Genomic DNA, 12445 nt, shown 5'->3' with positions numbered 1-12445 from the left:
CTTCGGTTTCCCGACTGTCCCCTATAAGACTGTAGACCGGTTGACCTTTCGATTCTTAAATTGACTAGACAATCATACTATACACAACTTATGTTAAAGCACATAAAAACACAAAATATTATAGAAAATGAAGTTTTCTTAACATGTAAACTTCTTAACTATAAAATATAATAAAAGTTAAATATGTTTGTAAACTTAAACATAAAATTAAAATTTGTGTATATTTTAAATTTGGATATATTTTTATCAATTTTCTTTTACTTATTACACAATGTTTCAAAGTGATATTTTAATTAAAACATGTAAAAAATGGTGTAACAATCTCAAATATAAACTTAAAACATAGTTTGATATGTCAATTTTTTTTAAAATGATTGAATTTAAAAAATTATATTTATTTATTTTAAATTTTAGAATAAAGTTATATTAAAATTGAAACATAGGCGGATTTTAATTTAAAATCAAAATTTATAAATTAAAAATTGTATTTAATTATAAAATAAAATAAAAACTTATTTAAATAAAAAAATTCATAAAAACTTTATAAGAAAACTAATACATTTTTAATTTTCTTATAATAAAAATAAAAATAATAATAATCAAGATGATCATATGTAGTTATAACTCACCCATTATTTAAATAAACTTTATATATATATATATATATATATATATATATATATTTATTGTAGAAATTTTTTATTTTATTAAAAACTCCATGGGTATTTTCTTAAAACCTGAATTTACAAACTGTCAAACCTGTTTAATAAGAATTTAATATCATTATTTTAGTGTGGAAACTATGACTTCTGTTTATGAAACAATTAATTTCTAATGTGATTTGTTTTATTATTAATCAAATCAATCGTTATCACCGACCCCATTTATGAAATATAATTTCTTTTGACTTTGATCAAACAATTAAAACGGTGATTTTCTTCCTTAGTCTGCATTAGTATCTCTTATGCTCCATTAATGGTGACAAATTCAACTCCATGAAGAGTTTAGTTTAAAACTTTGACTTTATAAGTAGGTTACCTATCTTGAATTAGATTAATCTCGATAACAGAAATAGCTCAATTAGCAATTAATTGAAAGTTACATTGTGACAATTTCAATTTACTAAGAGTATTGAATTGGAAATGTCAGTTGACCATTCTGGTAACTTGGTGGACATGTTTTTATTTTCAACAACATTGAAAAGATGTTATAGATTTCAATTTTAGATATCAATTAAAAGTTAATTGTGAAACATTAATCGTTTCAATTTTAGATATAGAAGGTGAAGCAAATGAAAGACAAGTCTAGTTTTGACTTTTCCTTTTCTTTTTATTTTTAGTATTGATAATATTTATACAATTGTGAAATATTTTTTATTTTATTTTTTGTGTGTGGAAGGTGGAGTGAGTTAAAAATAATAATAATCTACATGGAAAAAAAGAAAAGTTCATATATGTACATTATAAAATTATATGTACATTAATGTCTTTAGTCAAATTCTCTTCTAAATATTAGTTATTCATAAAATTGGTGGCTATTTTGTATCAACAACATTATTATATAAAAAATATTGAATAATAACTGTTTCTACTATTTTTTTATTCAATGAAAATTTGAATTTTTTTATTCATTTATCTATCATTTTCAAAATTTAAAATAACACTAACTGTTTTTTTGAAATTATTACTATAATAAAGGGTTGTATAAAATAAAAAATAACTCTACAAAATAAACATCTTTTTTATCTGTTACACTTGATAATACATTTTTCTTATTTATTACTCATACTTATACTAATAATGTATAGCAATAAAATATAGGAAATTTTAACAAGATTAATTTTAAAGATTATTTATTTACCTCCATCTATTTAAAACAATTAATTTTAATTATTTTAACTTTCTTAGTATTTATTAGAATTTCAAACTTTTAGGAAGATATTATAAATGTTTTCTTAATTACAAAAATTTGGATATTGCATGTTTATTTCAATTAATTTAAAATTGATAAATTTTATCTCGGTAAAAGATCATGTTATAAGTGCTCTCTTCAGACGGGAGCAATTGAGGTTAAACAATTATATTCAATTTTACAATTTTATCCATTTAAAATTAGTCAGAAATAGTTTTTTGAAAAAAATATAATAAATATTATTTTTTAAATGAATAACTGTTGTGATTGAATTGATAGTTTGAAAGTTACGACTTTTAAAATTACAGTTATGACATTTATTTATGATTATTTATTCAGTAAGTATAGAATGTTAATGCTTTTAGTGTATTTTATTCATAGTTGTACATGTTTTTTTAATATGATAATTTACAAATATATTTAAATCACTTTTTTTATTTCTTTAAGTTTACATGAAATTATTCTTAAATATGCTTTAATTGTAATTAAATATTATTTTGTTTTGTTTTAATATTTTATTTTTATATCTCTGACATGTTTTATATTAATTTTTATTATTAAATATTAATTAATATAATTAAGGCAATAAAAAAATTCTGAATTGTTTTTCTTGTGAAAACAAAAAATATATAATAAGTTATTTACAAATATATGTATGGATAAAAAATCAGTCTTAGAATTAAAAAAATTAAATTTAAGCGTTTTTTTTTTAAGTTTTGGCAGTTGAGAGTAAAAATTAGAAGACTATTATTTAAAAACTAGAAACTAACAGCAATAATAAATGTTTTTTCATAAATATTCAATGGATTGATACCAGTTTTGTAAAGTCATTCATTACTGAAGCAGAATTTTGTTTGATAACATTGGAACTTCCAAGGCCTGGAAGTGGAAATTATCTTTATGCCCCTTGAAAAAATGATTTGAAAAGCATGAAGTTCACGCGCTGCCGCGGCGTGGGGCTCAATCCCATCCCTCTGTTACTGTTATGCCTCGTGATTTGGGGCTACCATGCCATTGAAAATCCATGTCAAACGGGCCCCACACACCTTTACAAAATCCGCTACCAGGCCCATCATGCTACAACTCTCACCATCTCCATACAACATTTCTAAATTTTCATACCATAATGATAAAAATAATTTTTTTAATTTTATTTCAACACTTTATTTTAATAATAATAAATAACATATATTTATTTCATAAATAAATAAATAGGTGAAACGTGAGTTCACTCATCATCTCCACGATGATGAGGCGATGATGATGATTCCAAGCACATCACGTGAAACAAATGCACTTGCTCTTTCTGGTCAACATTGGAGCGTAAAAGTAGCAGTTTTTCATTAACAGAACTAGTTAAAGCTAATTAAGCTCTGGCATAATCAGTTACTAATACAAGTATAGTAATCCAAATCCAAATCCTAGTCCTAATCTAATCCAATCCAATCCAATCTCCAACACTAACTAACCAGAGTTAAAAAGTAACCTGAGGTAGAGTTGAAGAATCGAAATCCTAAAACATATATAGAATAAGGTAATTATATTAAAATGGCTAGGATAACCATTTAAGTGATGATTGAGGCCATTTGTCACTCTGACCCAGGTCATAATTAACTCTGTACCATCCATTCACTATTTTGCTCTCTATCTCTCTCTCTCTGTATATATATTTAGTTCCATTCATCAGTTTCCCTTCACTGCAAAAAAGCCAAAGCCTGTTACACACACTGCCACCAAACACCACACTTTTTTCCTTCATTTTGCCTACCCTAAATCACATCCCTTTTTCTCTTTCCTTTTCTCAAGTGGCCAACCAGACACAAATACATTGCTGTTTGGTTTTTCTATCTAAAGAGAAATGGCTGAAAAAGATGATGTTGGGTTGAGTTTGAGTTTGAGTTTGGGAGTGAATCAACACTCTTTCAAGGTGAATAACATGCACCACCCTCAACAACAACAACAACTGCAGCATCAACCCCAACCTGTTCCCATAAATCACAACAAAACTCTCTTTGCTGATTTGTTTCAGTTACCAGGTACGAGGTTCTTCTTCTTTCAGTGTTTTCTGATATCTTGTTTCTATATTCTCCTTGCTTTTTCACCCAAAAATAGTATTTATTCACTTCACAGATTTTTTGTTAGTTTATCTCTTCACACATACAAACTCTGTTTCTTTTTCTGAAAAAAAAAAAGTTAAAAAAAATCTTTTCTTCCTCTGACTTTTTAAAGTTGAAGCCTTGCTGATAGTTATATCTAACTCATCCATTAAAAAAAAATAAAAAATAAAAATCTCAGTTCAGATCCAGGTTTTCTTTGTAGAAACGTTTTTGCAACCCCGATTTTGGCGGTAACGTTTTTGGTGCCTTTGACTGAGATTATCGTTGTACACTGAATATTTAAGCAGTTGTATTATTACAAAGCTTTTATTAGGGTTTGATAAAAAAAATTATTGTATTTGATTTATTATTTATAAGAAGAATAAAATAAAAGAAATGAAACATTCGTGCAATGTTTGTAATTTTTCTTTTATTTTTTAGCAACATTTTCTTTTTCATTTCTACTTTCTATTTCTATTCTATTTTATTTCTGATGTTTCCAAATACAGATACTGTTATTTACAAAAATACCCTCTGCTATGTTCTTTAATTACAAAAACTGCCATTCCGTAATAAACCTATTTGAAACTCTGGCATGTACAGATCGGAGCTCCGATGTGATACGAGTAATCGACGTGAAATCGACGGTGGAATGTGAGGAAGACAACGGCATTTCGTCGCCGAACAGCGCCGTGTCAAGCGTCAGCGGCAGCAAGCGGAGCGAGAGGGACGACGATAATGCTGCTTTGGTGGCCTCTGGAGAGAGGACGTCGTGCTCGCGGGGGAGCGATGACGATGATGGTGGCGGCGGAGACTGCGAAGGCGGGAGGAAGAAACTGAGGCTCACGAAAGAACAGTCCATGGTGTTGGAAGAAACCTTCAAGGAGCATAACACACTGAATCCGGTTAGTTAGTGGCATTTGTGTAAATTTCTTGTGAATACCGATATTTTTTGAAATTTATTGTATTTATTATTTATTATTTATTATTATTACTGTTTATCTCAAAAGTTGTTATTAGTAAATGGAATTTATTATTCATATTATTAGAATAATGATAATGATAATGATAATTATTTTGTTTTGAATTTTAGAAACGAAAACAAGCTTTGGCAGAGGAGTTGAATCTGAAGCCAAGACAAGTAGAAGTGTGGTTTCAGAACAGAAGGGCAAGGTAAGATGTCTACAATAATTAATTAATATCTAAATTTAATTATTTTTTGATTTTATATATAGCCTTTTATTTTTCTTTTGGGTTGTTTGATATAATATAAAGTTCAAAGCGGTGCCTGAGTTGCCACATGTTTTATATTTTCAAGCCTGACTGAAGTCCATATTAAACATAAAATAAGAAAATTATAATGTGGGTGCTATTTTCGATAAATATTAGAAAACTGTAGTATTAGTGAATGGTTTAAGATGACATTACACATGTCATCTAATTGTTGTTAGCTTGGTTATAATTTTTTTATAAGTATTTTATTTTTTGAAGGGACAAATATAGATAGTATTAATTCTTGAAAGAGATGTTCATGTGGGATGGTTTTGTTGTTCCTCGTCGATGTTAATTATTAATCTAACTGTTTAAAATGCATTCAAAGCAACTTTAGCATAACGTCAAAACAAATAATGGGTTTGACTAGCCTCCTTTGACAATGATCAACGACACAATTATGTTGACACAGATCCAAAATTATAATAATTAAAACAACTGTGTCAAATATCAAAGACATGGATAATAAATACAAAGGGCCACTCAAATATAGTATGTAGTTGTAAATTTGAATATCCATATGTTTGGTTGATCATGTTCTGCTGAGTTTGGTGGTGTGGGATAGTTTGTTTCAAAAGAACATACGAACTATAATGTAATGATCTTAGTTGAATTGAAACAGAACCAAGTTGAAGCAAACTGAAGTGGATTGTGAATACTTGAAGAGATGTTGTGAGAATTTAACTGAAGACAATAGAAGGTTGCAGAAGGAGGTCCAAGAGCTTAGGGCATTGAAATCATCCCCACAAATGTACATGCACATGAACCCTCCCACCACTCTCACAATGTGCCCGTCTTGTGAGCGTGGTCACTCGTCTTCAACCTCCTCTCCTGCCGCCGCTGTCCACCCGGCGGTGGTGCCGCCGACTCCTCGCAAATTGTTTGGGGCAAACATCCGGCGGCCGGTGGCCGTCAACACTTGGCCGTTTGATGGGTCAATTCCTCGACCATAATTGGGCGGGGGCAATGTGATGTTTACATTGGTGTCTAGACATTTTTAGTTACTAGACATGTGGAATGTGAAGAAAAGAACCAATTTGCAATGGAAACACTAATTTGTGGGTTTTTTTTGAACTGAGGGATATATGAGTTTGGACTTAGTGTTAACTCTTGACGTTCTATTTTGTGTATGGCATATACGTTGTAGTCAACTTCAAGGTTTGTGTAGGGTAGATACGTTAACTGAGTGGGGTAAGATTTCATATGCCAAATAGTAGAAGCATTTATTAGTTTAGACTTTAAAAAGAAGAGAAAGAGAATCCGAATCCGTGAAGTTCTCATCAAATTGGGATGCCACTTCCTAGGGAAAAGGAGGGATGGTGGAAAGAGGGTTAAACGTGAAGGAATGATTGTGATTTCTCATTTTAGAGATTTTTTGTCACACCATATGCTACAACAAATGTAAATAAAATATAAGATTTTCCTTTTAGGAGTGAAAAATCACGTAAAAGTGGGATTCAATGCTATTTTGTTGATCTTTCTTTCTCAACCCTTTTTTAAGTTTTTTTTTTTTCTGTAATAATTTGATGTAATATGTTTTATATATTAAATATTAAATTTCATGGGGCAAATACTATTTGTGAAAAGGATTTGAGAGAAACCCAAATTGAACGAAATTGATTGCAGGTTGCCAATGGAAAACTACAAGACATGATGGAACTAGAATATAAACTCTCATGACCACCGTCGGAAAGGACAAATTTTGCACCTAGTTTTTTCTTTATTATTTATTTGAATAAATTGATTTTTGTTTATATAGTAAATAAATTACTCAAGTGGTTCATAAGTCTTAAGAATATTTCTTAATTAATTTGTCCATCTAATAAAATAATTGAAATTTCAAGTGAAATTAAAATTAAACCCACATGTTAGTTTGGAAATTATTTTGTTTAACGTGAGAATGCAAAGAAGTGTGTGTCTACGCACTGATATCAATGGTTATATCACGTGATTTGGAAAGTTTAAAGTTGTAAAAGGAAGGAAGAAAAAGCACATTAAAAACTAAGCTGTTCCAGTACTTTGCTGTTTTTAGATCATTGGTTACACGAGGAGTTTGGTTTGGTTTGGTTTGCCTTTTACACAGTAGATGAAGTGCAGACGCTGAGCATAGGTCAAGAGTTTACTGTATCATGAGATATAAAGAGTTTCAGAGGTGTTGCTCTATGTTTTGTTTGGATCAAGATAAACAGAAACAATGATAGAGAGAAGAAAGTGTGAAAAAGAAAAAAAAAGTTAGATAATTTTTATATTGTTTAATAAAAAATGATTTATTTCTTATTTGATCATATAATAAATGAAAAAAAGTGCTTGAAATCAAGTAAATAATATTAACTAAATAAATGTACAAAAATAAAATTAATTTTATATCTTTTATGTAAAAATTATTGTACAAAAAATGATAGACCAATTTATTTTTTTCATGGTTCATTTTTTCTTATTACCATGTTACAAAATATTTTCTCTCTTTATTTTCCTTAAACTATATTCTCTTTTATCGTAATCATGATAATTTCTTAAATGTTTTATTTTAAGTGATCGAACGATTAGATAAAAGATCAAAAAAGAAAATAAAAAAGATGGTTGCTTTCCTCCCTTTCTAAAGTGTAAAATGGAAGTAATTAGGAAGAAATATTATTAGCTAGATGATGTAACGTAATGAAATATGATAGATACAAAATAATAAAAGTGTAGCATATGATAGATTTGTATGTTCTATGAAATACTCAAACATTTTCTTATAACAAATAAATAATATTTATATTTATATATATGTATATAAAGTAGGCAAAGCAAAAAGAATGATAAAGAAGAAAAATGATATTTTAACACCAATTTTTTGATACTATTTTGACACTGCACACGTGTCAAAATATAGTTGGATGATTTCAAATTAAAAAAGAAATTTTGGATTTTCTCTTCCAAATATGCTCTTGTCTCAGTTTTTTTAATTTGAAATCGTCTAATCATATTTTGATACGTATGCAGTTTAAAATGGTGTCAAAAATTGATGTTAAAATATCATTTTCCGATAGAGAAATATCTTATAACAGAATCCCAAAAATCATGATACTTAAGTCCACGAGGGTAACAGTGTTTCGTGAAGTATGGAAAGGGAACATAAAGAACAGCTCAAGGTAAATATTGATCTTGACAAAAAAACCCTTTAAACTTTCTCCTACATTTTATAAATAGTAGCACTATAAGACCATATTATAGTCAATCATGTGCGCGAGATTTATGTTGCTTGAAATGATGTTCAACAATAATTACCACTTCAGTAAATTAAGGCAATTTGACTTTTTATTATATTTTATTTTAAAAATATATTTAGAAGTTTAAGTAAAAGAAAATATCTACAGAAATATGATTAACATATTTGTCTGTCATTTAACATCTTAAATTAGAAGCAGATTTCAAATCATAGGAACACATTAATTAAATGAAACATATTTCTTGTTTTAGTTTATCAATCACAAATTTTGAGTTTTGCTATGATGTTTTTTAAGATGTGTTTGAACAATAATTCATAAGGATTTAAAAGAAAATGTATATGATTGGGAATTTGGTCGTCAACCTCACTGCTGAAGCATTTACATTTGAGACAGTTCTGAGATCCGTGAGTTCCAAGGCTGAATGTTGTGACAGAGTTCTTCTTTGATGAGATTTTGGATGTGCATGCCATTATCATTTTGTTTGCCACAGTTTCTGCCTGTCATGTGTGTTCTCATCACCTCATCACCTCAAAATCAGTGCTGCAACAGTCCTTGACCTAGTTATCAATTATTGTGACTGTGTCTGCAGTGGAATTGATGACTTTGAATGCCTTTTAGTTACTGTTTGTTATCAAAGTTGATGTATAGTTGTGCTATAGCTTGCTTATTCATGAGATAATATGACTAGTAGATCATATCAATGGTTTTGTTGATGATGAAACTGCATTCCTTGCACTTCATTTTGAACTGGAACCAGTGCTGCAGGGAATATGGTAAACTGGTAATCAAATAGTGTTGATATTCAAGCTCAGGAATGAAGATATTTTCTTGTGGTTGTGATCCTAGCTGAGTAGTAGTGGTTACTACAAGTAGAATAGGCCTATTAATTTTACTTGTGTGGTTGACTAATGTAATTTGCAAGATGTAAGGTACTCTATGCAAGATGTATTGAAGTGTTGAATTTCTAATTTAAAATAAATAAAAAACTTATATTGATACAACTATAATTATATTATGATTATCTGTTTTGTTTCTGAAGTTGGACTCTGCAAGTAGAAGGGATAAAATGAATCTGAGATGTTTGAGGTTTAGGTTACGTAATTTGTGAGGAAGTGCAGAGAAACGTATACTGATAGGGTGAAAAAACATGAGACGTGTGGTTGTATGTATTTATCTGTCTTTGCTTTTAACCTTGCACATGTGTCTCTCACAATGTCATAGTTTCATGGGCAACAAACACTATATATTGGCATTGCAGTACACTGGTTAATAGCATTGGACTAACTCTATCACACAATTATGGGCTTTTTGAGAGAAGTTTATTATTAGAATGATATAACATGTATGAAATGAAATCTGAGTCCATCTTACATATCACTTTTAACTAAAATTTTAAACAATAAGTTCATGTATCATTCTTATATGTTATTCAATTTTTTTATGTGAAACTTATAATTCTCATTTATAAGTTTCGAATAAACATATATAAAAAATATAAAATCATTGGTTACTACGGTAAGAAAATATCCTATTGTCAGGAAGTGTAGTTCGTGACAATAAGTAGTAAAGTTTCTTGATTGATGTTGGTTGTTTTAATTTGATTGTGTGTAGTAGTTGGCATTGTGAAATGTAATTTTGTAATGGATTGATTCATAATGTTGTTTTCATGTGTGTTTATGTAAATCTTTCACACTTATATGTCTTAAAAACCATCTTTAGTATTTAGTTAGGAATAATAATAGTACGTGACATCTACATTCATTTGACATAATGGAAAAGTAAGAAATAATGTGTCAAACGATTGTAGAAGTGTGTCAAAGTATATATATATATATATATATATATATATATATGTTAGTTAAGTTTATCGTGATCTTACATAATGAATTATTCTAAACTATTTTGTTTTTCTAGTTTCAATTTTAACTTTTTTTGTTTGATAAGTGAAAGTATAGTTTGAATTTATTACATTTATGGTTTTGAACATAATATGTAACATTTCATTTTTAATAGTATTCAACTACTACAAGAATCATGTACATTCAATATAGAGAACAATTAACTCACAACAATACATATAAATACTATTATGGTTATCCCAAATATAACAATAATACTAAAGTATATATATAAAGGATCTTATACTATTAGAGTGGTATTAAACTAAACTACAAACATACTAGAGTCTTACAAAAACTTATATGCATAAAAGCAAACATCTTAATCTACTTCAGCACCGTCTTTGACTTGCACCTGATCAACTGAGATATCCTCATCTGTTCATAACATTAAGATGATCATTGCAAAGCAAAAACAACACATAAACAAACAAAGATAAAAGGATAAACTAATTTACCAAAAGAGCATTCATACAACAAAAATATAGATGTTAACACATACACTAAGTTATATCAACCAATTCTAAGTATACAATCATTCATCTAGGTTGGATCATCTGGTTACATGTATTGATATCAGACTCTCGAAGTTGTGCACTTATGGTGATGAAATAGCTTGCCCACTCAAGTTACTACGCATAAGATTAGTCCGTCAACCATATTTGGCCAAGGTAAAGCCCCTAGACTAGGACATCTTGTTCCTTTCACCATGTACTCCATCCTTTTTTACTTGAGATTGAATGGTTATTAGAGCATCAAGATAACTCTCAATACGAAATCCATACATAAACATATACACCGTTGAAACTATTACAAGGAACTTCTCCTTGAAATTCCTTTCATCAGATACACCATACATACTCACAACCATGCTATACTCCATGGAGCATCACAAGTCCACAATACACATACATGGAATCCATAATAAACAACTTCATCAAACAAAGGATCAAAAAACATAGAAAACCACAATGGCATTTAGACTGAAGCAAAACCTCTTACGAAAGGGAGAACTTAGCACTAAAACTATCACAAATTGTTTCGCTTTGCAAGACCAACCCGTTGCTCAGCGAATTAAGATTAAATTGATTCCAGACCTGCAGTGGTAACTGGCGCTCAGGTTATCGCTCAACACCAGACCATTAGTAAGAATGGCCGCTCAACAATGAAGGTTGGTGCAATTTGGATGATGGTGATGGATTTGTATTGCACCACCATGCTCCATGAGGATATCTTCAGACATGAGGATATATCTAGGTAAGTTGAACAGAGATCTACAACGTTGGAACAAGTGTTTGAGATTGAATCTCCATAAGGTTACTAAGTAATCTTTCTATAAGAGAGATCTGCGTAAGGTTATTTAGTGTTTTATCTTGGAATAATTAATTTTGCATATCTGCATTGGAAGTATTTGAATGTTGTGGTATTAATTGAATCTATCACAACTGTTTCTAGACATATAAACTAAACCTAACCTCCTCTCCACTCAATCTATATATCTACATATACTTTCAATGAAAATCCAAAATCCCAAAAACTAACTATTAATATACTTGTTAATTCCAGTGAATACTATACTTATTAATACTATTACGTATTATAGCGTGACAAGGCTTGCCACAATCTTTTGTTCACCACCTACTTCAACTCCTTCGGCAGGATGAAGTTGTTCTTCCCCAACATCATCAAGTGGATTGGACAGACGGGGGTGAAGCTCCACGCGCACCTAGCGCAGAATAAAATCGCTGCTGCAGACGTGGGTTCAGATAAAATGCCACATGGATAAAGAAAAAAATACAATCAATCTAATTTAAGGTCATCTGAGACCAATTAACTGTTAGGGTAAAATGTGTCCACTTTTACAAAAAAAAAAAAAAAAACTCAATTGAGGAAGATAAAAACATGAGGACTGAATTGAAATTTTCATACAAATATTAGAATCAAGAGAGGGTTTAACACCCCTCCCCCCTCCCTCCTTTTTTCTCTCTCTCTCTCTCTCTCTATATATATATATATATATATATATATATATATATATATATATATATATATATAT

At 29.5% G+C, this 12445-nt stretch overlaps 1 protein-coding gene across 2 annotated transcripts; it reads left to right on the top strand.

Moving 5' to 3' along the window:
- Window positions 1–3533: 3533 nt before the first annotated feature.
- LOC106758928 (homeobox-leucine zipper protein HAT3) lies at window positions 3534–7000 on the top strand. 2 transcript variants are annotated; one of them, XM_022779974.1, is made up of 4 exons: window positions 3534–3947; window positions 4611–4912; window positions 5101–5180; window positions 6906–7000. In XM_022779974.1, the coding sequence occupies exons 1-4, from the start codon at window positions 3770–3772 to the stop codon at window positions 6931–6933; spliced, it is 588 nt and encodes a 195-aa protein (XP_022635695.1). In that variant the 5' UTR covers window positions 3534–3769; the 3' UTR covers window positions 6934–7000. The 2 variants fall into 2 exon arrangements, with proteins under 2 accessions (XP_022635695.1, XP_014497427.1); XM_014641941.2 differs by lacking the exon at window positions 6906–7000 and adding an exon at window positions 5902–6386 and having other exon boundaries at window positions 3537–3947.
- The last annotated feature ends 5445 nt before the right edge of the window (window positions 7001–12445 follow it).

The sequence above is a fragment of the Vigna radiata genome, chromosome 4 (genome assembly GCF_000741045.1).
Source record: "Vigna radiata var. radiata cultivar VC1973A chromosome 4, Vradiata_ver6, whole genome shotgun sequence".
In the NCBI taxonomy this organism is placed as follows: Eukaryota; Viridiplantae; Streptophyta; class Magnoliopsida; order Fabales; family Fabaceae; genus Vigna; species Vigna radiata.
This window is presented reverse-complemented; position numbering and strand designations above follow the sequence as displayed.

What these genes read in the sequence shown, in the direction of transcription:
- LOC106758928 (XM_014641941.2), top strand. Translation starts at nt 3,770, where the DNA reads ATGGCTGAAAAAGATGATGTTGGGTTGAGTTTGAGTTTGAGTTTGGGA. An exon ending in TGATTTGTTTCAGTTACCAG is followed by an intron (nt 3,948 to 4,610) that starts GTACGAGGTTCT and finishes TGGCATGTACAG; the next exon opens with ATCGGAGCTCCGATGTGATA. An exon ending in TTTCAGAACAGAAGGGCAAG is followed by an intron (nt 5,181 to 5,901) that starts GTAAGATGTCTA and finishes GAATTGAAACAG; the next exon opens with AACCAAGTTGAAGCAAACTG.